Raw genomic sequence first — 22988 nt, forward strand, 5'->3', positions numbered from 1 at the left:
ATAAGAAACAAGGTAAAAAGACTTTGACTATTTTAATTTTTCTAATAATTTAAAACATTTAAAGAGTATACTGAAACTTTTTAAATTTTAAGTTTTTTAAAACAACCTTATATAACAGATCATAGGTTCACCTAAATTTTTATCATTAAAGATTCTTATTTTAGCAACTGCCACAAAGGATTCGTTATTTTTTCATAAGCATATATTTCTGCTAGTCAAGGAAGTCTTTGAAGCTTTCATTTCTAGAACGGTATCTTACAGTTTAACATTCATACTCTTATGTCTGGTAACCAATACTAGACTAAGAAAATGTTAAAAGCTTAATCTTGTATTTTAGTTTCAAATAATTCTTATTATTACTATTGGGTAAACACAGAAATTAAAACAAGAAGTAGTGAAGAATTTAAGCAGTAAATAATAGTATTTTCAACATTTTTAATTTTGGGGTTACTGACACCTGATATGGTTTCTCTATACTGATGGTAACTGCTTTTACAAGGCAGATGATACAATTTACTATAGCAAATAAACTAAGAGCATATTTAAAACAGAAATTCTTTACATATAACAATATCTTGATTAATCTCAGCTTTTATGAATTCAAATAAAAATTCTAGGTTAAGAATACAACCAGAGGTTGGAGAAGACAATAGCATATAAAGAACCTGAACCCACCTCTCCTTATGCACCAAATCTATACCTATATACAGAGCAATTACTCCTGAGGAAGCCCGAGGCATAGGTGAATACCTTCCACCTGAGGGACAGAGAGCCCCCATTAAAGCAGCAGCGACAAAGACATGGTAACTGTGGGAACCCCACTCTCAACTCAGCAACCTGCGGTAGGGACGGATATCACTGAGGGAACTGAGGGCAGACTGGCCTGCCCTCAGGTACACAGAAAAAGCCACAGCTTAAAGTGCATATAGACTGTGAGTGAAAGAAACCAATTTTCTGAACTGACGCACCCAAAACAGCCGAGGAACTGCAGAATTCTCCCTGGGATAGGAAAAGCTGATGAGTACCACTGTTTACATTCCCCTCCACATGCTGACAGTGTGGCTGGGAGCAGGGTCAGGCACACAAATCAAATCCAGACAGTAGAGGTGGCCTCCCGCCCTGCCCATGCCGAAACAAGCCCCACAGAGGCCCAACAGTCCCACCAAGGCAGCACTAGTGTAGCACTTACTGAATTTTCCCCACCTGTGCCCCCCGCCCACCACTGCCCTGCCACTGTGGCCAGCTGGCACACACCTGGGAAACCCCCAGAACATGTCCTCCACCTACCCCCACCTCACCAGCACAGCTCATGTGCACACACAGACCCCACACCAGGACAAGCCCCCCACTCCCGTCAGCCTCACCCAGTCTCCAGCTAAAACCACCAGGTACACACAGGCTACCCAGGATCTCCCTACACTAGGCTACTCCTTTAAGACTGGGAGAGGTAATTTTTTAACTTAATTAATAGAAACAAACACAGACCATCAAACAAAATGAGGAGACAGAGAAATATGCTCCAAAGGACAGAACAAGATAAAACTTCAGAAAAAAAAACACTAAATGAAACAGAGTTAAGCAACCTACCATATAAAGAGTTCAAAGTCACAGTTATAAAGATATTCAACAGACTTCAGAGAAGAATGAACTCAAGAAAAACTTAAGAAATAAAAAATATAAAAAAGAACCAATCAGAGATGAAGAATACAATAAATGAAATGAAAAATACACTGGAGGAAACCAAGAGCATATTAGAGGACACAGAAGAATGGATCAGTGACTTGGAAGACAGCAACGGGAACCATCAAGCTCAATAGCAGAAAAGAAAAAGAATAAAAAGAAATGAGGATAAGGGAACACTGGGACAACATAAAATGTCAAAACATTTGCATTACAGGAGTTGAAGGAGAAGACAGAGTTAAAGGGGTGGGAAACTTATAGCTGAAAACTTCTCTAACACTAGGAAGGATACAGACATCCAGGATCCAGGAAGCATACAGAGCCCTAACAAGATGAACCCAAAAATGTCCACAACAAGACACATAAAAATTAAAATGTTGAAGATTAAAGATAAAGAGAGAATCTTAAAAGCAGCAAGAGAAAAGCAACAAATTACATACAAGGGAAACTCCATAAGGTCATCAACTGATATTTTAGCAGAAACTCCACAGGCCAAAGTAAGTGGCATGATATATTCAAAGTACTGAAAGGAAAAAGACCTACAACAAAGAATACTACTCTACCTGGCAAGGTTATCATTCAGAATTAAAAAAGAGATAAAGAGCTTCACAGGTAAAAATGAGTTAAAAGCAGAAGTGGAACTACATCACACTAAAAAGCTTCTACACAGCAAAAGAAGCCATCAACAAAACAAAAAGGCGACCCACAGTATGGGAATATATTCATAAATGATATATCTGATAGGGGGTTAACACCCAAAATATATAAAGAACTCATATGACTCAACACCAAAAAAACAAATAATCTGATTTAAAAATGGGCAGAGGACCTGAATAGATATTTTTCCAAAGAAGACATACAGATGGCCAACAGGTACATGAAAAGATGCTCAAATTCACTAATCATCAGGGAAATGCAAATCAAAACCATAGTGAGATATCACCTCACCCTAGTTAGAATGGCCACTATCCAAAAGACAAGAAATTACAGATGCTGGCAAGGATGTGGAGAAAAGGGAACCCTCCTCTTACATTACTGGTGGAAATGTAAACTGGTGTAGTAAAGCGGTATGTAGGTTTCTCAAAAACTAAAATTATACCCACCATATAACCCAGTAATTCCACCTCTCAGAATTCACCCAAAGAGAACAAAATCACTAATTCAAAGAGACATATAACTCTATGTTTACTGCCGTGTTAGTTACGATAGCCAAGATATGGAATCAACCTAAATGTCCAATAGTAGATGAATAGATAAAAAAAAGTTCCTGCAAAAAAGTGGTACATATATAGAATGGAATACTACTCATCCACAAAAGAAGGAAATATTGGCATGTGCAACATGGATGAACCCAGAGGATATTATGCTGAGTGAAGCCAGACAGAGAAAAACTAATACCGTATGATTTCACTTATATGTGGAATGTAAAACACAAACCAACAAACCGACTCATAAATACAGAGAACAGACCATGGGAACACCCATGGTTCCCATGGGTGTGTGGGGTTGAAATAGGTAAAGGGGATAATGAAATACAAACTTCAAATAATAAAATAAATTAGTCACAGGGATTGAAGTACAGCACAGGATATATAGCCAATAATATTGTAATTTCTTTGTATGTTGACAGATGGTCACTACATTTAACTGTGAGCTTTAGTACTGTATATAATTGTCAAATCATTATGTTTTACACCTTAAACCAACAAAATATTATATATCAACTGTATTTCAATTTAAAAGAAATAAAGAAAAGTAAATAATAAAACCACAAACCTCAGTAACACAAAAAGGTAAAATACTTACATTTTTCGTTATTTTTTAGAAGCTGTTTGCTTTCTTCTAGTTTTTGAACTGTAGCTTCTAATTGTTCCTGCAATTTGCATACCTGAAATGTCAATACTCATAGTAAGCATACTAAAGGTTAAAAGAAAAACTGAAGAAATGTATTACTAATAAATAAGAGATTACTAATAATTATCAAGTAAGAATAAAATTAGCTTGCTACATAAATATATATACGTATGTATACTGGTATACACACACACATGCATATAGCTGAACACTCAAGGTATCTGAATCATGATATCTAGTCATCTTCTTGGGGAGAAAAAGCCATTCTCTAATACAACAAAGTAGAAAATTAAAAAATGTATCTCACGAAATTTGTTGTACTTTGCAAACAGTCACACACACACAAATATAAAATATTAACTACCTCTTGCTCTTTAATTCGGAGAGACTGTCCAACATCTTGTAATTCCTTTTGTTCCTTTTGTAATTTTTCTTCCTTCTCAGCCAAGAGTTTCTCTTGCTGAATTGTTACTGTATTCTTCAGTTTCAATTTACTCATTAAAGTTTTCAGATTACCTTGTAACTTCTTGATAATTTCATTTGCCTGTAAAAGAGCCTCATATGTATATCTCTACATAATTCAATGAAATATTAATATTCTATTGTTTTTAAAAACAAACCTTGAGAAGTTCTGCTGATAATGATTTTATTGTAGCTTCAAGTTTTCCTAGTTGAACCTGATTTTTCTCACCATTTTCTTCTAAAGCCACCTAATATATGTTTTTAAATATTAAAAATGTGAATAATTAGGATGTTTGTGTTATTTAGGGACAGTATCACTTGTAAATGTGAACATCAATTTGTTTAGAAAATGTTTAAATAGACCTTTTGTTCTTGAATTGTATCAAATGCTTCTTTTGTTCTTAAAACAAGCTGGTCCTTATCCTTGATTTCCTGTTCTAAAACAGCCACTTTTGTTTGTAGCTGATTAATAAGCTTTTCTTTTTCATGGCATTCAGCATCTAGTGTAGAATTCTCTCTTCGCAAAGAGAGGATTTCTTGCTTAGCCCGCTGGAGCTCCTAATGGAGGGGAAAAAAATTATGAAAAAGGTAAGTTGGCTGGTCTGGTTATTTTTAATTACAATGTTTAAAATATAAAAAGTATGTTTAATCATTTTAAAGTTCTAGTACCAATTTCTTTTGAAGGACATGAAAGTCTCTCTAAAGGTATATATACATAACTTCTTAGTTATATATATTTGTAAATTACATATAAATATATTTAGAATATAACTGTAAAATACATTAATAGCTAATCAATCATAACAAGGGAAAATAAAACAATCCTGATTTATGAATAAATTACTACAACTTTCATAAACCAATAACAAGAAATTCCATTTTTTGATGTCTTGAAGTTTATATTTTTAAAAAACCACTTAATAAATGCTCATCATAATAGAATTTCAAAATACAGACAATAAATAAAAAGCTCTATCATTCTACCTTTTAAGCAGTGGTTCTCAATCTAGTCTGCATACTGAAAGCACCTGGAAAGCTTTAAAAACTACTGATGCCTAATAATATAGGTAACTGTTACACCACTGTGTTATACACTTGCAACCAATATGAGACGGTATATCAATGATATGTCGATAAATAAATAAAAATAAAAATGCTACCTATATGATAAAAAAAAAAAAAAAAACTACTGATGTCTGGTACCATCCCCAAGAGATTTTGACTCAGCATGAGGTGTATCTGGGCAAGTGGACATTTATGAGCTCTCCAATTTATTTCATGGATACCCACAATCTATAATTAACTTTTTTCTCTGTTTATATATATATACATTTTTTTAAAAGGACTGTTTTATAATCTACCTTCTTCATATATTCATGTCAACAAATATGTTAGCACTTATGGATTTCCTTTTGGTTCACTCTTTAAAGCAAAACCAAGCAAACAATGATTACATAAAAATAGATTTAAAAAAAAATCTAGACTACATCACTTTCCAATCAGCTAATACCAACCCAAATATTGCCAATATACAAAGCCCAGTATACGGTATTCCTAGATAACTTTCACATGAGAAAACTTTCACAAAGTAATTTTTGAGTACTATATCAGTTTTAGAAGCACATATTTTGCTTTTAGACAGACATGAATTCAAATCCTACCTCTTCTGTATAATCTAGGGAACTACTTAACCTCCCTAAACTTCAGTTCCCTCATTTGCAAAATGAAAATAACAAACAGTTCATAAATTATTTCATTTAATCTTCACAAAAACCTTTATTTTTAAATTGCTTAGCATACTGCCTGGCACATAATAAATAATAAATGGTATAGCAAGTTACTATTTTTAGGGCAATAATATCTAAGAAGTATAATTTAGCTAATTAGGTAACAATATTCAACAGCTAAGAAAACAGTTTCCAGGACTCATAATTTTCAAGTTTCATGCAAATCTTAGAATAAATATTTTGATTAGATTATATAAAAGTGAACATAATAAAGCACTGTTTATACACTGGCCAGTTTGAGAGCTAAAAAGAAATCATATACTATTACAATGAAGCATTTAGACTACCCAATGTACTGTGAAAACTGAAAGGTTTTACTAACTGGTGTGAAATGGGGGTAGAGAAGATGAACTGAAGAAATCCACTGTTGAAGCAGATTATGTTGATCTGAACATATAAAATCAGTCAGGCTGTAGTTTCTAAGCATAACAGACTGGTGAAATGGAGTGGCAAATCTTGCAAGCTGGAGTAACACTGGTGATCTTTGTATTTAAACATGATAGACAATAAATCTACGTTTTCTACCATTCATATGACAATAATATGTAATAATGCTAGGAAGGGGTCTATCAGTGCCACAATATCAACAGATGTGTCACTATAGCAAGATTTTTCAAAGTTCTCTGTTGCCTGAAAGAACAAGGTAGTATCAAAGACAGGCAACTAATAGAGGGTTCGTCTTCACTCTTCCATGTATTGGCTATGTGACCTTGGGTTAAGTTACTTAACTTCTCTGTACCTTAGTTCCATCATCTGTAAAATAGGAATAATAATAGGGCCCATTCTAAAATAACAGTTTTAAGAATTAAAGGAATTAATATATGTAAAGTACTTAAAACAGTGCCTGTCATACAGCAAGTATTCAGTAAGCATTAGCTATTATCATCATCATTATTACTAGCCAGTAAGCTTCTTATCTGGTTGACCCTTGAACAGCATGGGAGTTAGGGGCACTGACCTCTTGTGCAGCTGAAAATCTGTGTATAACTTTTGATTCCCCAAAAAACTTAACTAGCCTACTACTGACTAGAAGACTTACCAATAAAAAAGTTGATTAGCAAATATTTTTCATGCTGTTTCTTATACTGTATTTCTATAATAAAGCTAGAAAAAAGATTAGGAAAATCATATGGAAAATATATTTACAGTACATTAATTCCTGAAATACATATGCATATAAGTCAACCTGTACAGTTCAAAACTGTGCTGTTCAAGGGTCAACTGCAGTTGTTTGATATGTTGAGTATTCTGAGAGAAAGAATCAGACCCGTCAACTCTGAGAACGTTGAGCTGTAGACACCGTGCTGGTATTAAAAGCACACCGATTTTTCAGTGTACTCCTCAAAACTTTAACTAAAAATATCCACATTTACCTCCATTCTATTCTGAATCAGCCCTTTTTATCAGAGGTCACATTCTCAATTTTTTTTGCATTGTCTGAACTGATTACCCTAACACCACAAGAGATCCTTGCAGAGTATCCAGAGGAACAGCACACACTAAAGTAATAAAGTAACCAAATTAAAGTCAACAAATTAAAACCTTATTTTAAATTGGGGGGAAAAAGCCAACCCCAATGTTCAGTACCTCTTCAACGCCAGACAGTTTTGATTTAAGTTCTCTGACAGTAGAGTCTCCTTTGTATTTCCTTTCAGTTAAGTCTTTATTAGCCACTTCTAACTCAGACAATCTGTTTTGTAGCTGCTGGATGTTTCGTTGATGGAGGACTTCTAAATCTTTCTTTTGTTGTTCACACTGCTGTTGGTACTGAACCTGTGCCTATTATATAATAAAAATGTAGTATGAAAATTTAGAGAAAAAACAAATACAAATACAGGAAGATTTGAAGAAAAAACAATCTTAATTTTCTTTATAAGATGCCCTGTTTTGAAAAGGATCTATTTTCAATTATGAATTTCATGAAGGCAAAAGTAAGGTAAAAAAAAACAAATTTACCACTATGATCTTGTTCATAATTTGTTTCTCCTAAACTCATATATTTAGGAATAATGGTCAAGTTAAAGGAACAATGATGTACGACTAAATAAAGAAAACGAACTACAAAATAGTATATATGGTGTGAACCTATTTGTGTTAAAAAAAAAAAAAGTGGTTATATAAGGCACTTTCTGCATTTGTTTTAAACACCAATATACTGTTTCAGTTTTTTTTACCAGTAAAAAATTTTCATAATGCTTCCTAATGAAAAAAAAAAACACCTAAACTTATAAAACAACAAGGTATTGTTCATTAGTTCAGTCTTACATTACCATGTAATCTCAGTGTCTGTGTGAATCATACCACAAACCTATCTTAATGTCTGTTGGTGAATACTATTAAATCCTAAATACTTCTTAAAATATAGTTTTGTAATTATGAAAGTTATACATGCTCTTAAAGGCATAAGGAAAGAAACAAATAATTGATAATCTCATTCAGGGAGTCACTCTAAATATTTAGGGATATTCCTTTTCAGTCACTTATATACTTACATTGGCATCAATCCATACACGCACAACATACATATTTAAATTAAACAAATTAAGATCAAGCTATTTATACAACTTAATCCTGCTTTCACATCATTAAAAAACTCTTTATAAAAAATAATTTAATATCCACACAATATTCCATCCTATGACTATACTATAACTCACTTAACCCCTCCCTACTATGGACACTGAGTTTCTAATTTTTCACATTACAAATAGAACTATAATTAAAATTTTTGTACACAGACATACATCCAAAATTCCGATTTCTTCCTGGTGATTTATAGGTCAGAGAATGTAAACAAACACAAAGCTTGATACAAATTCCAAAACACATTCCAGAAAGTTGTACCCATTCAAACAGTCCTACCACAAGGGTATGGGAGTGTCTTTCTTTTAAAACTATTTGAGAATTTTATATTACTTCTTTAGAAATTTCCTCTTTTTTAGAAAACTGGAAAGGAGAGAAGGAAATGAAAGAGACAAACAGTGAAGAGAGTCCCTATAAATCTGAAAATGCAACCTTAGGAGAAAACACTGAAAGGAGAAAAAAAAAAGAACAAACTGGTAAATACGCAAACTGTAATTAAAAGGATAATCAAATACATTGAAGGTAAGAGAGACCAGAGGCAATAAAAATAAACAACTCATTTTATACCAGTAACTATCAGAATTTTGGAATTTTTGTTTAAAATAATTTTAAGTGTGAGCAAAAGGATTACAATGTTAACATTTAGGACTACAATTTACATTTTCTACTTTATTCATTTCAGATGATTCTGATGCCACTAAAGTTTTACAATCACTACTCTACAGAATACCTATCAGCAGGAAGAGAAGAGTGTCCTGGTTTTAAAGTTTCAAAGGACTGATTCACAGTCCTATTAGAAAATACACTAAGCAATGCAAACAAATCCTTCGGTCACTTTAAAGTTATAAACAAATGCACTATAAGACTTATAGAACCTAACTTGTTTGGAAATACAGCTCCTCCAAAATTTAATTAATAACAGAAATTAATGAAATGAGAAAACCATGTGGAATTAATGATATGAAAAACCGGTCCTCCAAAAACATTAAAAAACAGACACACCGTCAGGTAGCATTTTAAAAAGAAAGGACAAAACAAATTATGAACACAAGAGAAATGACAAGAAGATTTTAAAAATCATAAAACAATATGTGATATTGTATCAACATATTTAAATATTTAGATGAACTACATGGCTTTTTGAGGAAATATAAATTATAAAACTAACTCAGCAAAGAAGAGAAAATCCAGAGACCAATTATCATGGAGAAAATGGGAAAAGAACCTAAAGATAAATGCCTCTAAAAGGCACTAGACCCAAATGATCAAAGGCTTTCAAGAAATAGATAATTCTTTGTTATTTGACTTTTTCAAAGAATAAAGAAAACTAGAAAATGTTCTCATTCATTTCATGATGATAGCATAATTCTAGTAACAGAGTCTATAGCCCATACTTTTAATTAGCGTACTAGGACAGAGTTCAGAAAAAAGGTAGTCTCAGACCAATCTCACCAATGAGTACCAATACAAATGTCCTATATTAAATATATGCAACTTGACTCACAGGATATTAAACATCTCTTTGACTAAGCAGTATTCTATGAATTCAAAGATGGTTTCACATTTCAAAATACATCATTATCATTTATTACAACATTAAAGCGGAAAAAAATGATATGATTATTTGATTAAATCACCAAAAAATTACTTCACCAGACTTGGCACTCTGATTAAAACTCTTAGGAAGCTGGAACAGAATTAAACTTTCTCAAATGCAGAGCAAACATCACACCTAATGGTAAGATCTTTTAGTTGTTTACCAAAAAAAACTGGAACAAGTATTCTACTATTCAGTATTTTTCTGTACAAGAAAAAAAAAGGACATATATCTTAGGAAGAGATAAATTACTATTTTTTATAGTTGCAGATCTACAGGAAAAACTAGAAGAATCAACTCCAAAACTATCAGAATATGTAAATACACAAATATGTAGGTATAATAAAGAATTAATGGGTATAACATTAATACACATATTAATCAACAATTTGAAAATTATCATAGTGGAATGTAGATGGTACCATCTATAGAGCAAAGTCCTGTAAAATCTCTAGGCAAAAACATTTTACAAGAATACTGTTTTTAAAAAAGGAGGAGACAAAAAGGAGGGAAATAAAGAGTTAAACTATAAGCCTGTTTTAAACAAATAAGACCTGAATAAATGAAAAGATATTTCTCTTTACTGGATAAGGAAATTCCAAAGGTATCAGTTCTTTGCAACAACCCAGATATAAGCCCAAATACAAAAAGAAACTTAGTATATAGTAACAGTTGCTTTTTAAATCACTGGGAAATGTGGTGTTAGAACAACTGACTGACTATATGTCAAAAAAAAACAAAACTATCTCATATGTGCTCCATAAAAATATATTTCAAACAGATTAAAGAGTTAAATAAGACAATATAAGTTATTATAAAAGTATCAGAAAAAAATACTGAAGAGTATCTCTCATAATCTTGGGAGAGGCAAAGGCTTTCCAAACATGAAATAAAGCCTTCACCGATAATGACAGAAACTGACAGATTTGATGACATTCAAATAAAAAGAACTATGTATGGCAAAAGATACTAGTATATGGCAATGATAGCCTGAGAGATGCTTATAACATACATAACAGATAAAAGTATGTCCTTTACCTTATACCATAAGAAATGAAGCAAGGCATAGTCAGAAAACATTGGCAATGCATACATCTGACAAAGGACTCATGTCCGTGGTATTCAAAGGATTCCTACAAATCAGTAAGAAAAATACTAATAACCGATTTAAAATGGGCTAAAGAACAGGCACATTACAAGAGTTTTAAGTTGTCAATATGCATATGAAAAAGAGTCCATAACTATAAGGTACTATACACCGCAGAATGGCAGTATAAATTGATATATTCCCTTTGGTAGCTTAGCAGTTTCTACTAAAGCTAAACATATGCCTACTCTAGAACCTAGCCATTCCAATCCTAAATATATGTCCAAGGAAAATGAGTGCCTATGTTCACAAAAAAACATGTACAAGAATGTTCACAGCAGTTTAATGAATAATAGCAAAATACCAGGAACAATCCAAATGTCTACCAAACAGATAAATTATGGCATATTCGTATAAAAAAATATGACACAATGATAAAAAGAAACACACAAGAACATAACTGAATCTCAGAGATACTATGCTGAGTGAAGGAAGCCACATGCAAATGAGTACATACTATATAATTCCATTTATATGAAATTCGAGAACAGATAGAACTAACCATTGATGGAAGTTAGAAGAGCAATAACCTGTGGGAAGATGATAATGGATTGGAAAGGCACACAAGGGAACCTGGAAGGGTGGTACAACTCTCTGAATCTTAATTTGGGTGAAAGTTACATGTAAAAATATGGGCAAGATGTACTCTTAAAAGTGAACATCTAGTAAAGTGTATAAAAACAAAAACAAAATTTAATGAAGAAGCTATGATATAAAAGGTGAAAAATCCACACTACAAAGCAGTAGAAAATGATAGTCACACAAAAACGTAAGCAAAATATATTAAAAAGTAATCCATGGGATAAAAATGTCTGAGTCATATTAAAAGATGCTTATCTTCACTAAAAGTCTAAGAAATATAAATTACAACTAATACTACTCTAACACCTCTTCAGTAGCAAATATTAAGGATAGTAATAATAATAATATCAAGAGCATGGGAAAATGAGTACTACCACAAACTATCTTTGGGATTCTATTTGGTACAACCTTTTTGGGTGGCAAACTTGCAATATCCATTAATATTTTATGTGTGTATATTGCAGTATCACTTCTAGAAACAAAGAACAGTCACTGCAGTATTACTAACAATAACCAAAATTTTGAAGGATTTAAATGTCCACTCGGGTAAGTAGTTAAAGAATTTGTGTTATGTCCAAATAATGAATATTATGCAGCCACTAAACAGGAATATCTGAACTAATCAAGAATGATATCTATGCTGCCATGTTAGATGAAATAAGTCACAATCAGTATATCCAGCAGGACCTCACTTAGCAATGAACAGAACAAGAACCCACTATGTGTGGACATATATATCAACAATAATATACAAGTTACATATTTCTGAATTTATAAGTATCAACAAATATTTATAATATATGTAGAGAAAAGTCTGGAAATACACACATTGAAATGCTTATAAATTATCTCTGGATAGTGAAACTTCTAATAAAAGACCTTTAACTTCTACATACTTCTGTAATGTTTGAAAATTATAAAGTATATATTACTTTTATAATTAATGGAATGACTAAAAGCAATAACAAGATATTTTTCCAGTTTCTTTTAATGTTCATACCTGCAAAGCTTTTTCCTTCTCATTTGTCAGTTCCTGAGAATGCTTATTTGACAATGATGCTGTGTGTGATGACCATTCATTCTGTAATTTATCTAATTCTTGGATTTTCTCTGATAATGTCTGTATTAGAGTTCAGAGCAAAATATTAAGACAGGTTCCTGAATATGTTTTTAGATTAGAACATGGCAATATTTACAAACAATATTAAAGAAAATGGACTCACAGCTATTCAAGACATACTCAAAGCCATTTCCTACATAGATTTTTTTAAATTTGAAGAAATCAATATTAGAATAAAGGCAATTTTAGAGCTAATATGGCCTACAGGTCAAGCCTATCTTTAATCTTTTCATTAAATCTGGTTCTTCCCCACTTAGTCCTCCCCTCTGGCATTAAAAAATAAAGCAACCCAGGGTAAAGCAGGTCAGTCATAAGGAATAGTTCACCTATACATAAAAAACCTAGTAACATAGGTTCCCAAGATGAGCCCATGTTGTGCAGGACAATTTTCTGCCTAAAGCCATGCAGCTTATCTGCTCCTCTGGGTCCTCAATTTCAAGGTCTAGGGGCAAAAAGGTAGCAGCTATGACTGAAATGATAAGTCTATTAGAGGAATTAATTCTAAACATAACAGAAAAGAAGGGAAAGGTTTAGAAGACAGGAAGTTAAAAGCCATTTTAGATAAGAGACATGAGGTGAATAAAAGAGGAGCAGAGTAGTAACATGTGATAGATACTATACATTATCTTATTTAATGAAGACTTGAATGTGTCAAATATTGGGGATAATAGAAATGTTTGGAAGGAATAAAATATTAAAGAGAGAAAGCATCAGATTAAGATAACTAACTGGTAGGGGAAGGGTGGCAAAAAGGAGATGGAATTCCATATCATGCTTTGAATAACAAAAGCATGCATTTGATTCAAAAAGCAATCCAGAGCCAATGTTTAGATAACTTAAGAAGACAAAATGAAATGTGAATTACCTTTTGTGTGAAATTTAGTTGCCTAGTAACATCATCTAGTGATTGCGTCAATGATATTTTTTCTTCCTATTTATAAAATAAGATTATGCAGGTTATAATTTAATTTAATCATCTGTAGCTGTGCTGCTCAAAGTGCAGCAACGTAGAGCATCAGCAGCACCTCGAGTCTGTCAGAAATGAAGAATCTCAGGTTCCACCTCGTACCTGAGTCAGAATCTGAGTAAGATCCCTAGAAGATTTGTGTACCATTAAATTTTGAGATGCACTCATCTATAGCATATAACTAAAAAGACTTTCTGAAAACTCTTAGGAGGCATCCCAATGTTATTTCTTTGTGCCAAATACCTTATACAGTTATAGACTACTTTATAATTTTCAAGATACTTTTTCAGATTTTTCCTCATTTAAGATAGGCTAAATAGGGTAGATATTTCCATAGGTAACTACCAGCTGATGAAACCATGACATCAAGAGTTTTTATTATACATTATACGAATTTACTAGATGTCTTTAAAAATCCATTACTCAGAAAACAAAAACTCATAGCAGCATAGCTTTCTGGTGACTTATTAGGCATCTTTGTTCCTTATTTTAAAAGAATTACTTAAACTTAAACCTTACCTTGCTACATTTCAAACAGCTTGCTAGAAACTTCTTTATTTCCACATCATTTCCAGGTAAAAGTTTTAGTGAGAGATGTGTAAGATGCTTGAAAGGATTTGTCTCTACCACATTTAAAAAGGCAGGTGAGTTATCCAAAATAGTTGCTGGAGAAACTAACTGTAACAAAAACCTTTAAAAAAAGAGTGTATTATAATGTAATACTGTGCGTCAACTACCCTTCAATAAAAAATAATTATTTAAAAAAAAAAAAAAGAGTGTATTATAACACATTTATGAGACAGCGAAATGCTCCCATTGAATCATGAGCTCCACTGGATCATCAATGATTGGAAGGATCAGGAAAGAGGGCATATTGGAATCATAGGGACCAATATGAAAGGATTAGCAATAGCAATATTGGGTAAGTTGATGTAAATAATAAAACGGATAAACTGGGCAAGAAAAAAAAAGGATTGATTGAAATACAGTGAATATATAAATGTCCATGGGCTCACAATGAGCCAACAGACAAGGAGAAACTAAAAACAAGAACAAATCAAAAACCCACTGAAACCATGAAAGTAACTAGAGTAACAACTCCTTATTCTGAAAATTGACAATTTAGAAGAATTAAGCATTTATCCTTTCCTACATGAATTTTCAGAGTAATCAAATTGCTCTAATTAAGTTTTTTTATAGTTTTTATAGAAAAATTATACCTGATAAATACAGAATGATAGAATTAGAAAAGCACAATTTTGTAGTTCCTAATGAAATAACTGATTCGAACAACAATTATCAATTGATGAAACCAATGGATAAAAGGTTGAACTTGACAACGAAAGGATCAGGCATTAGCAACACATGAATATGAATACACACACACAAAATCTTACTCTTTGTTTTTTCCAAGTTCATTATAAAAACATATTCTTAATGGCTGTTAAATATTTCAGGTAACTTTAATGGCTTTGTCAAGACATGAAAATTAAGGGGTAAATATTTCTGATTTTAATCATGATTCCTTAATATCTGAGATTTACTGGAGTCCTAAAAATAGACAGGGATACTAATAACACATAGAAAATATTTTGCCATCAACTTGTCTTTAAAAAGTTGAGAGAAGTTTAATGATGCAGTGCTCTCATAAGACTTACCTTGGAATTTCTTTGACATGTTCTTGAGTACACTGCTGAAGGAGATCTACAAATTTTTGTGGGAAAGCTAAGAAGTCCACCAGAAGACCTTGTTGGAATTTTAAACTACACAGAAAAAAGGAAAGGAGATTTTTTAAAAATTTAATTGCTATGTTTAATTATAATTAACACCCTGAAAGATTCTTTTTTAACTTCTTGAATACCCATTTCAATCAAAAAAATAAGTTAAAGAACTTTGATTTTTATAGACTTTATTCAATGGGTGGGAAGACATCAATAAATTTAGCTAAATCTCCAAATTTCTGAGCTGTTCATAATCTATGAAGCATCTATTTTCAAAAACTTCCTGAATAATAATAGTATGAATGGTCAAGTGTTCCCAAAATACTTAAATATTCTTAATAGGTATGTGTTTCATAGAGAATAGTAGCAATACATTCATAAAACTTAAAAACTTACTTATTTCTAAAATAAATATAAGACAGAAAAATAACTTTAGTTACCTCTGAAAATCTTCCTCAGATATAACAAGGTTATACAGAAAAAATGGGTCAGTATCATCAGTCAGACGAATAACTAAATCCTGAAAGAAAAATTGTTACTTTTTAATGTTTTTTAATAGATCTGGCTTTTAATTTCTTGCTTCTTGGAAGTGAAATCATCCAATGCATTAATGTATCGCCATTATACTGTAGATGGCTTCTCTTTTTGGTGCTGCTGAATTTTTGTTAGTCTTTAGAGACTTAGGATCTTAAACAGGGAGAGCTAGAGAGCTACATGGGGGTCTATAAAAGTTAATTAAATGCTAGGAGTTGAAAGTTGAGGAGTATCATCCTATCAGAGGCTTAGGAAAATTCAGACCCAGCCCTTGCTGCACTGTGATCCCACGACAAAAATATTCTTTACCAATGACCATATCAAATTCAATGATATTTTCAGTTTCCCTCAAGTTAAAACTTTTGTATTTCAGAAGTGGCAAATACATCAGGACAAAAGACAGACAAACATCCACGCTAGAAAAGAAAGGAGCATTTGTCTCTGAGGAAGAGGACAGGGGTATCAGGTGACATGCTGACAGGACTTCTTAAGGGCCTATTCTCTCCTACTCCAGGTGGCCACTATGTGAAACCCCATCTGTTTTCAGTTTCAAAGTGAATACGTTTCATAAAGACCACTTTCCAGATAGTTAAATTTATATTGTTACAGATAATCACAGTAGCTAAAGCTGACAGAAAAGTACACAGATGTACTGGTATAAGTAAAACAGGCATAAGTAAAACAAGATGACAAAGGACTAATAAAGAAATAAGCATTCAGGTTAAGAATAAGCTTCTAATTTGAAATAAAATTTACTTGTGGCTACTTAAGAACTGTTGGGGTCCTAAAAAAATCTAAACCACTTATAAGTAGAGCTAGAAAATGTAAAAGTACAGCAGGCATAAGGAATAGCACATAAGAAGTAAAATACATAATGTCTTCCTGAAAAATTAGCAATCTAGGTAGTAGCTCTGCCTCACAATGCTTTGTTCTTAAAGCAGCTTCCATTCAAGTACATCTTGAAATCCACTCCAAGATGCTATAAAAAACTGAAGCTGCTGTTAATACTACCAGTTCTTGAATATGTTTAGGGAAAGCTATCACACAGAGAAAACAGATGCTGTATTTCTTAGGCCTCTATTCTATGTCTATATCTGTAATGACTCTTACTTTGAACATCATATAGGACTGGTATTTTAAATGCCTCTCTTCAAAAAGCAAAGTAGAAGATTCAAGAGTATCTCCCTGCAGTGTTTCAATTCATTCTGTTCTCACATTTACATGAAGAAATGACAATTCTATAGGGTAGTAATATATGTTCTAGTAACTTGTAAGTACATTGCGCAAACCTAAGGAGACTGTTTTCCCAATCTCTAATTTTTCTTGTATGCTTTAGAAACATATGGCATGATAATCTCTCAGTTGTTGTCTCAGTAAATTCTACCACTCCAGATTTCCAAGTTACAAAATGGCCCAAAATTAAAGAGCAAGATTGGTGTAACAAAAGATTTTACATTTTTAAAGAAAAAAAATAATTATAATGTACAGAAATATTTCAAAAAAGTGAAAACATGTATTTCACAAGAAATAAATACTGACCTTTCTATGAACTGGATTAGAAACTGATTGTAGTTCAATGCTTACTCTAACACTTACTCTCCTGTAATGAAAAGATATGCCCAACTATCAGAAACATTCACATGAAATGAGTTATCACTGACATTTATACTAGCTAAAGTTTTCCACCTGAAGCTACAAGACCTTCCACAATGTTTCCTAACTTATGAACTGATGCTTGGAAAGCACACTGGGTTTGAAGTTTGTTTGTTCTTCCACTACTAAGTAATCAAGTTTTTAACCAGAGGCTACATTTTTCTCCCCTGTAAAATGAGGTCGTTGTGAGGATTAAATGAGATAAATGATGTGGAATGCCTATTACTAGCCTGGTATATAACCTTACTGCCCTGATTCTAAACTGGTGCCTATTGAAAGACAGACAAACCATTAACTTAATTACTTTTCACATTAAAAAGTTACCAATTCAAATGATCAAACTGATTGATGAAAGATTCCATTTGAAAACCTAAAAATGTGGAGTAATATCAGAATGTTGAGAATCAAGGAAATGAGATAACATATTCCCTTCCCTTATGCATATACAAAATGGTTTTTTTCAGATCCACAAACTACATCTATTCAATATACTCTCTATGCAACATATCCACAGAAGTAATATCATGTATCTGATCCTAGAGTAACTCTAAACCCTAAAAAGAAGAAACCAAAGCTCTCCACTTTCTACAATGCATCTTAGAGAATCCAGGATCAGAAAAAGGCATATAAAGGTATTCATAAACTAAAAATTGAGCAAAAATGTTAAAACAATTCAGGAATCAAAGGTAAAAACTGGTGAAAACAAATCAAAGGTGAAAAACTGGTGAAAAAACCAAGTACTCACACTATTCTACTAGAATTAAGTAACAGTGGTCTTTCTGTGATGTACAGGTAAACAAACAGAATTTCTTTATTTGTAAATTAACAAATAAAATTTGTTCTAGTTTAAGTTATTCTTCTAAAGATGTGTTTTAGACCCTTCCCACATTCTACCACTTACCTATTATAGAGGCATAAAACACAGACATAGCAACTGAGTACTGAGGGAAAAAACTTGGTAATAATTCACCAAAGGTAGTTTCAACTGTTTCAATTTTTTATGCTCTGACTTGTCATTATATATTGGTTTGAAACATATCAGTTTAGTTAAATTTCTCACTGAATGTATGACTGGATGCTACATCTTAGCTCAGATGATGATGTTACCATAATTTGTATCTGTTACTTGAAAAAGACTAAGCAGCACTGATGAACACCGCATAGGGAGAATCTTTAAAACATGAGAATGTTTTCTTTCTATTGTTCTCACATCTAGAGCAATATATCTAAAACAGATTAGATTCCTACTCCAACTACACTTAAATTTAAGCGTTCTTGAGGGGGGGAAAAAGCCTTCAATATCCTAATTTGTATAATACATAGACTGATTTAGGTTTGTGAGGGCATTTTCATCTCTACAATCTTAACGTATTTGGTTTGGTCCTCTGAAGTTTTTTATAGTACCATATTACCACAGTGGTATGACAGTGCAGTTGATTATTTTTTATGGTGATTTACCCTTTTAAAAGTCCTATCATATGTGATAAATTTGTAAAAAAAAACAATTCAAGAAACCATTTAATAAAGTATTCTTTACACAATACCGAAGGTTACATTAATACAATAATCTTACAACCATATTAATATATTGTTGCATATAGTCCAATGCCTGTATGTATTAGATGTTGAGAAAAAAGGAGGGGGAAAAGCCCAAAGATTAAACCTATTCCCCAAGTTTACTTCAAGCCCTCCTGCCCTCAAAATAATTTGTAGAAAAACGTGAACATCAGGATATACTATCTGAATTCATAAATCTTACTGTCTCCATTGTAATGGTTAATGTCATAGGAACAATATAAAACAAATTAAAAATACAATTAAAATGTGGTTTCTCAAAATAAATGTCACACTCTGAATAATGTCTGAACACATAACATCCTCCCAGTCAGTTAAATTTGGCATTAGCAGAACTGGATTCTAGCCCACCTCTGCCACCTAGTAGCTGTGACTTTAAACTCTCAGTTCAAACAAATAAAAGCTACTCTACACCAGGTACTGTGCTGGGTGCTAGGGATACAAACAGAAATAAACATGGTCCATGTCCTCAAATTGAGATCAGATTAAATAACTTACTCCAGATTTGCTTCTGATTCTATTTTAGGGCTTTAAGAGAAGGGAAGGAAGTGTTACTAACACTTACCTAGTACCTACCAGGCACTTTTCATGTATCATCTTACATTAACAACAATAATCTTAAGTAAATATTATCTCTGTATTACAAAGGAAGAACTTGAGGCACAGAGTTGCAAATTTGGTTAAGGTTACGTTACGGAGCGTATATTACAACTCAGATCTTTCACCTAAGCCATGCTAGCTAATAAAGGAGTAAGAGCATTAATTTCAACATGGGCAACTTTGATAAGGTCCTTATAGTGAAAGGATTTAAGACAGACTTTGAAGTTTATGAAAGAAAAAGCATTTGAGACAGAGGGAAGAGCAGCACTAAAGGGAGTACTGAGAGAATATCAGGCATATTCAGAGGACAAATAGTCTTATGTGACTAGTATACTGGGGAGAGGAGCTTAGCAAACAAAAATGAAAAACAGGTTGGTGTCAAACCACAGGCTTCAAAATTTTGCATCACTTTCCCCCAGACTTCTCTGAGCATTTCCATTTTTCAAATGAAGGTCCTTCCTTTCTGTGACTTTAGCACATTTATGTCATTTCATGCATTAATCACACTTTAATAGCTAGTTAATTATTTGATACTCCAAGCACTTTATATGTATTAATTCATTTCATGCTCACAAAAATCTATGAAACAGGTTACTTTTATTATCAACTTAAAAATGAGGCATGGAGAAGTTTAAAAAAAAATTGTACAGAATCAAATAGTAAGTGGCAGAATGGGATTTACACCCAATCTGGCTCCAGAGCCTGAACTCCTAACCTGTGCTGGGCTGCCTCTCCAAGATCTTTTTGTTTCCACTATTAATGTATGAATTCCTTGAAGCCCAGATGAAAACTGTTTTTGTTTTTTGGCGGAGAGTGAGGAGTAAAGAGGAGGGCACTTTATATTCTCAGCACCTAGGACAGTTCCTGGTACATAGTAGGCATTCATAAACATTTGTGCAGTTAAACTGGCCTTTGAATACTTACTTAATTAAAGTCTGGATGGTTTTTCCTATAGGACAGGGGTCAGCAAACTTTCTCTGTAAAGGGCCAGATAGTAAATATTTTAGGCTTTGCAAGCCATAAGGTCTCTGTCACAATTATTCATGTCTGCCCATATGGTGTAAAAGCGGACAGACAACTCTTAAACAAATGAGAATGGCTTTGTTCCAATAAAACTTTCTTTATAAAAACAGGCAGTTTTGGGGCCATTTGGCCCTTCAGGTTTACTTTGCTGATGGCTACTACAGATGAAAGGAATATAACAAAGGTTTCTAAACAGGAGAAGTGAAAAGGTTGACACTGGGTTTTAAGAAGAGAACTGTGATGACAATGTAATGAGATGGAAAAGAGCTAGGAGTTTCAGTAATGGAATCAGAAATGATGTCCCCCTTTCTTTTGTCTTTCTGTAATTATTCCAGAACTGTGCTGTCCGACAAGAGATACAACTGAGGCCACAATACGAGCCACATATGTAATCTTAAACTTTTGTAGAAGCCACATTAAAAAAAATTAAAACAGGTAAATTCATTTTCATATCTGATTCAAATCAATATATGTGAAACACTGTCATTTAATATATAATCAATATAAAAATTCAGATATTTTACATTCCTTCTTTTTCATAGAAAATCTTCTAAATCCCATGTGCATTTTACTCTTACATCAATTCCGATTGGCTCCATTTCAAATGTCTAATAACCCTATGTGGCTCCCACATTGGGCAGCACAAAATGACCAACTGAACCTAGATTTCCATTTGCAGCTGCTGGTTTGGGTATTATCTCCTTTCCTGGCTTCCAACTGATTTTGGACGTTGTTCTGAACTATATACTAGTTCCACATTACTGGCAACTCAATAAATCAATGTCCTCATGTTTTTATATGTCACATTTTTACACCATTTAGTTTTCACATACATTTTTACATTTGATCCTCATACCAACCATGTGGGCTGGTCATGTTAAATCAGTTTTACAAATGAGGACACTTACGGTTCAGAGAAGAAACAGCTAATCAGTAGTGGAACTGAGACAAAACAAATCTGACTTCCAGTCAAATCTCTCTAAGCCCCAAGAGCATCATCTTCTTAGTCAAGCTGTAATTTTACCTTTATCTGTGAGACTGACCTTCACTTCCTTCCTCACTGGACTGTAAACTCCACCACCACGAGGACTGTTACCTGACCACGGCATCTCAATTACCCAGCAAGGTGTTTTTCAAGTAGGCAAATGTTGAATGAATAGGAATGAAGGAAATCTATGGGTGTTCCTTACTGTTTATTGTCAGTTAAACGTAACTATTTTATTTTTAGTAATATGTGGAAGAGAGGCAATACACCATAAAACTCATTATTTTCTTCCAGTTGAAGCTAAAATTTACTTCGTATGTAATTGAAAGGTAGTGTGGAAAAAAGGCTGGGCGCCACTACCTGAATCGTAGCGCCGCCCCTGCAGTGAACTCGTCAATTATTTAACCTTCCAGTAAATTATTTAACCTTATCTGTCAAAAGGTGAAAGTAAAGCTATAATCTCCAGGATTCCGTTCAGAGCTAAAAAATTTGAAACTAACTCGATGCGGGCCATCCTCCTATTTCCTCACGCGCTCCCTTCAGTGCCCGCAGCAACAGCCGACGTGGTGAGAGACCTGGTAACCGTTAGGTCCTGGCTGGGTCTCTCTCAGCGCCCTGAGGCCGCCAGCGGGACACCCCGCCGCAGGCCGCGGCCCACGGGCCCGAGCCGCCATCTTTCCCCCTTGGCCAGACTTCAACCGCCACCCGCGGGCTCCGGGTAACTCGGGCCTCACCTCTCCTCGCAGTCTTTGCATTTCACCTGCAACGGGACTAGCTGCTGAAACAGAACCTGGCTCATGTTGGACCGCTACCCCTGCCGGTGTGCGGAAGAGTCCCCCAGGCCCTGCCCGCGGAACTAGTCAGAAAGGCGTCCGGGTCCTGCTAAAATTTGAGTTTGGCGCTCGGCTTCCGCTGAGGAGGCGGGGAAAGAAAAACAGCGCGAAGACGGAGGAAGTTTGGACCTCGCCAGCCACTATCAGTCTCTTCCGGGTTTTCGGAGAATGGGGCGGTGATTCCGGACATTAACCTACGTGACGGGAGCCGAGGCAGCCATACTTGTTAAGGGAAAAGGACCCGAGGGAACGCGAGAACTTTTTCTTTCTTCACCCGATGCTTGC

General features: G+C 33.7%; 1 protein-coding gene across 3 annotated transcripts in view; it reads right to left on the reverse strand.

Moving 5' to 3' along the window:
- Positions 1–22737, reverse strand: part of SASS6 (SAS-6 centriolar assembly protein) — a 46857-nt gene extending 24120 nt beyond the window's left edge. For 2 of the 3 annotated variants that reach the window (XR_008997074.1, XM_036883884.2), the window contains exons 1-12: positions 22605–22737; positions 17574–17634; positions 15941–16020; positions 15438–15542; positions 14299–14470; positions 13678–13743; positions 12693–12812; positions 7371–7562; positions 4360–4554; positions 4155–4244; positions 3899–4078; positions 3487–3568 (exon numbers count right to left, since the gene is read on the reverse strand). Coding sequence is in view for 2 of the 3 variants with exons in the window: in XM_036883884.2 (XP_036739779.1) it covers positions 3487–3568; positions 3899–4078; positions 4155–4244; positions 4360–4554; positions 7371–7562; positions 12693–12812; positions 13678–13743; positions 14299–14470; positions 15438–15542; positions 15941–16020; positions 17574–17634; positions 22605–22669 (1408 nt within the window). In the remaining variant the exon portion in view is untranslated. The remainder of the gene's footprint in view (positions 1–3486; positions 3569–3898; positions 4079–4154; positions 4245–4359; positions 4555–7370; positions 7563–12692; positions 12813–13677; positions 13744–14298; positions 14471–15437; positions 15543–15940; positions 16021–17573; positions 17635–22604) is intronic. The other variant, XM_036883885.2, reaches the window with a different exon arrangement.
- Between the last annotated feature and the right edge of the window lie 251 nt (positions 22738–22988).

The sequence above is a fragment of the Manis pentadactyla genome, chromosome 4 (assembly GCF_030020395.1).
Source record: "Manis pentadactyla isolate mManPen7 chromosome 4, mManPen7.hap1, whole genome shotgun sequence".
In the NCBI taxonomy this organism is placed as follows: domain Eukaryota; kingdom Metazoa; phylum Chordata; class Mammalia; order Pholidota; family Manidae; genus Manis; species Manis pentadactyla.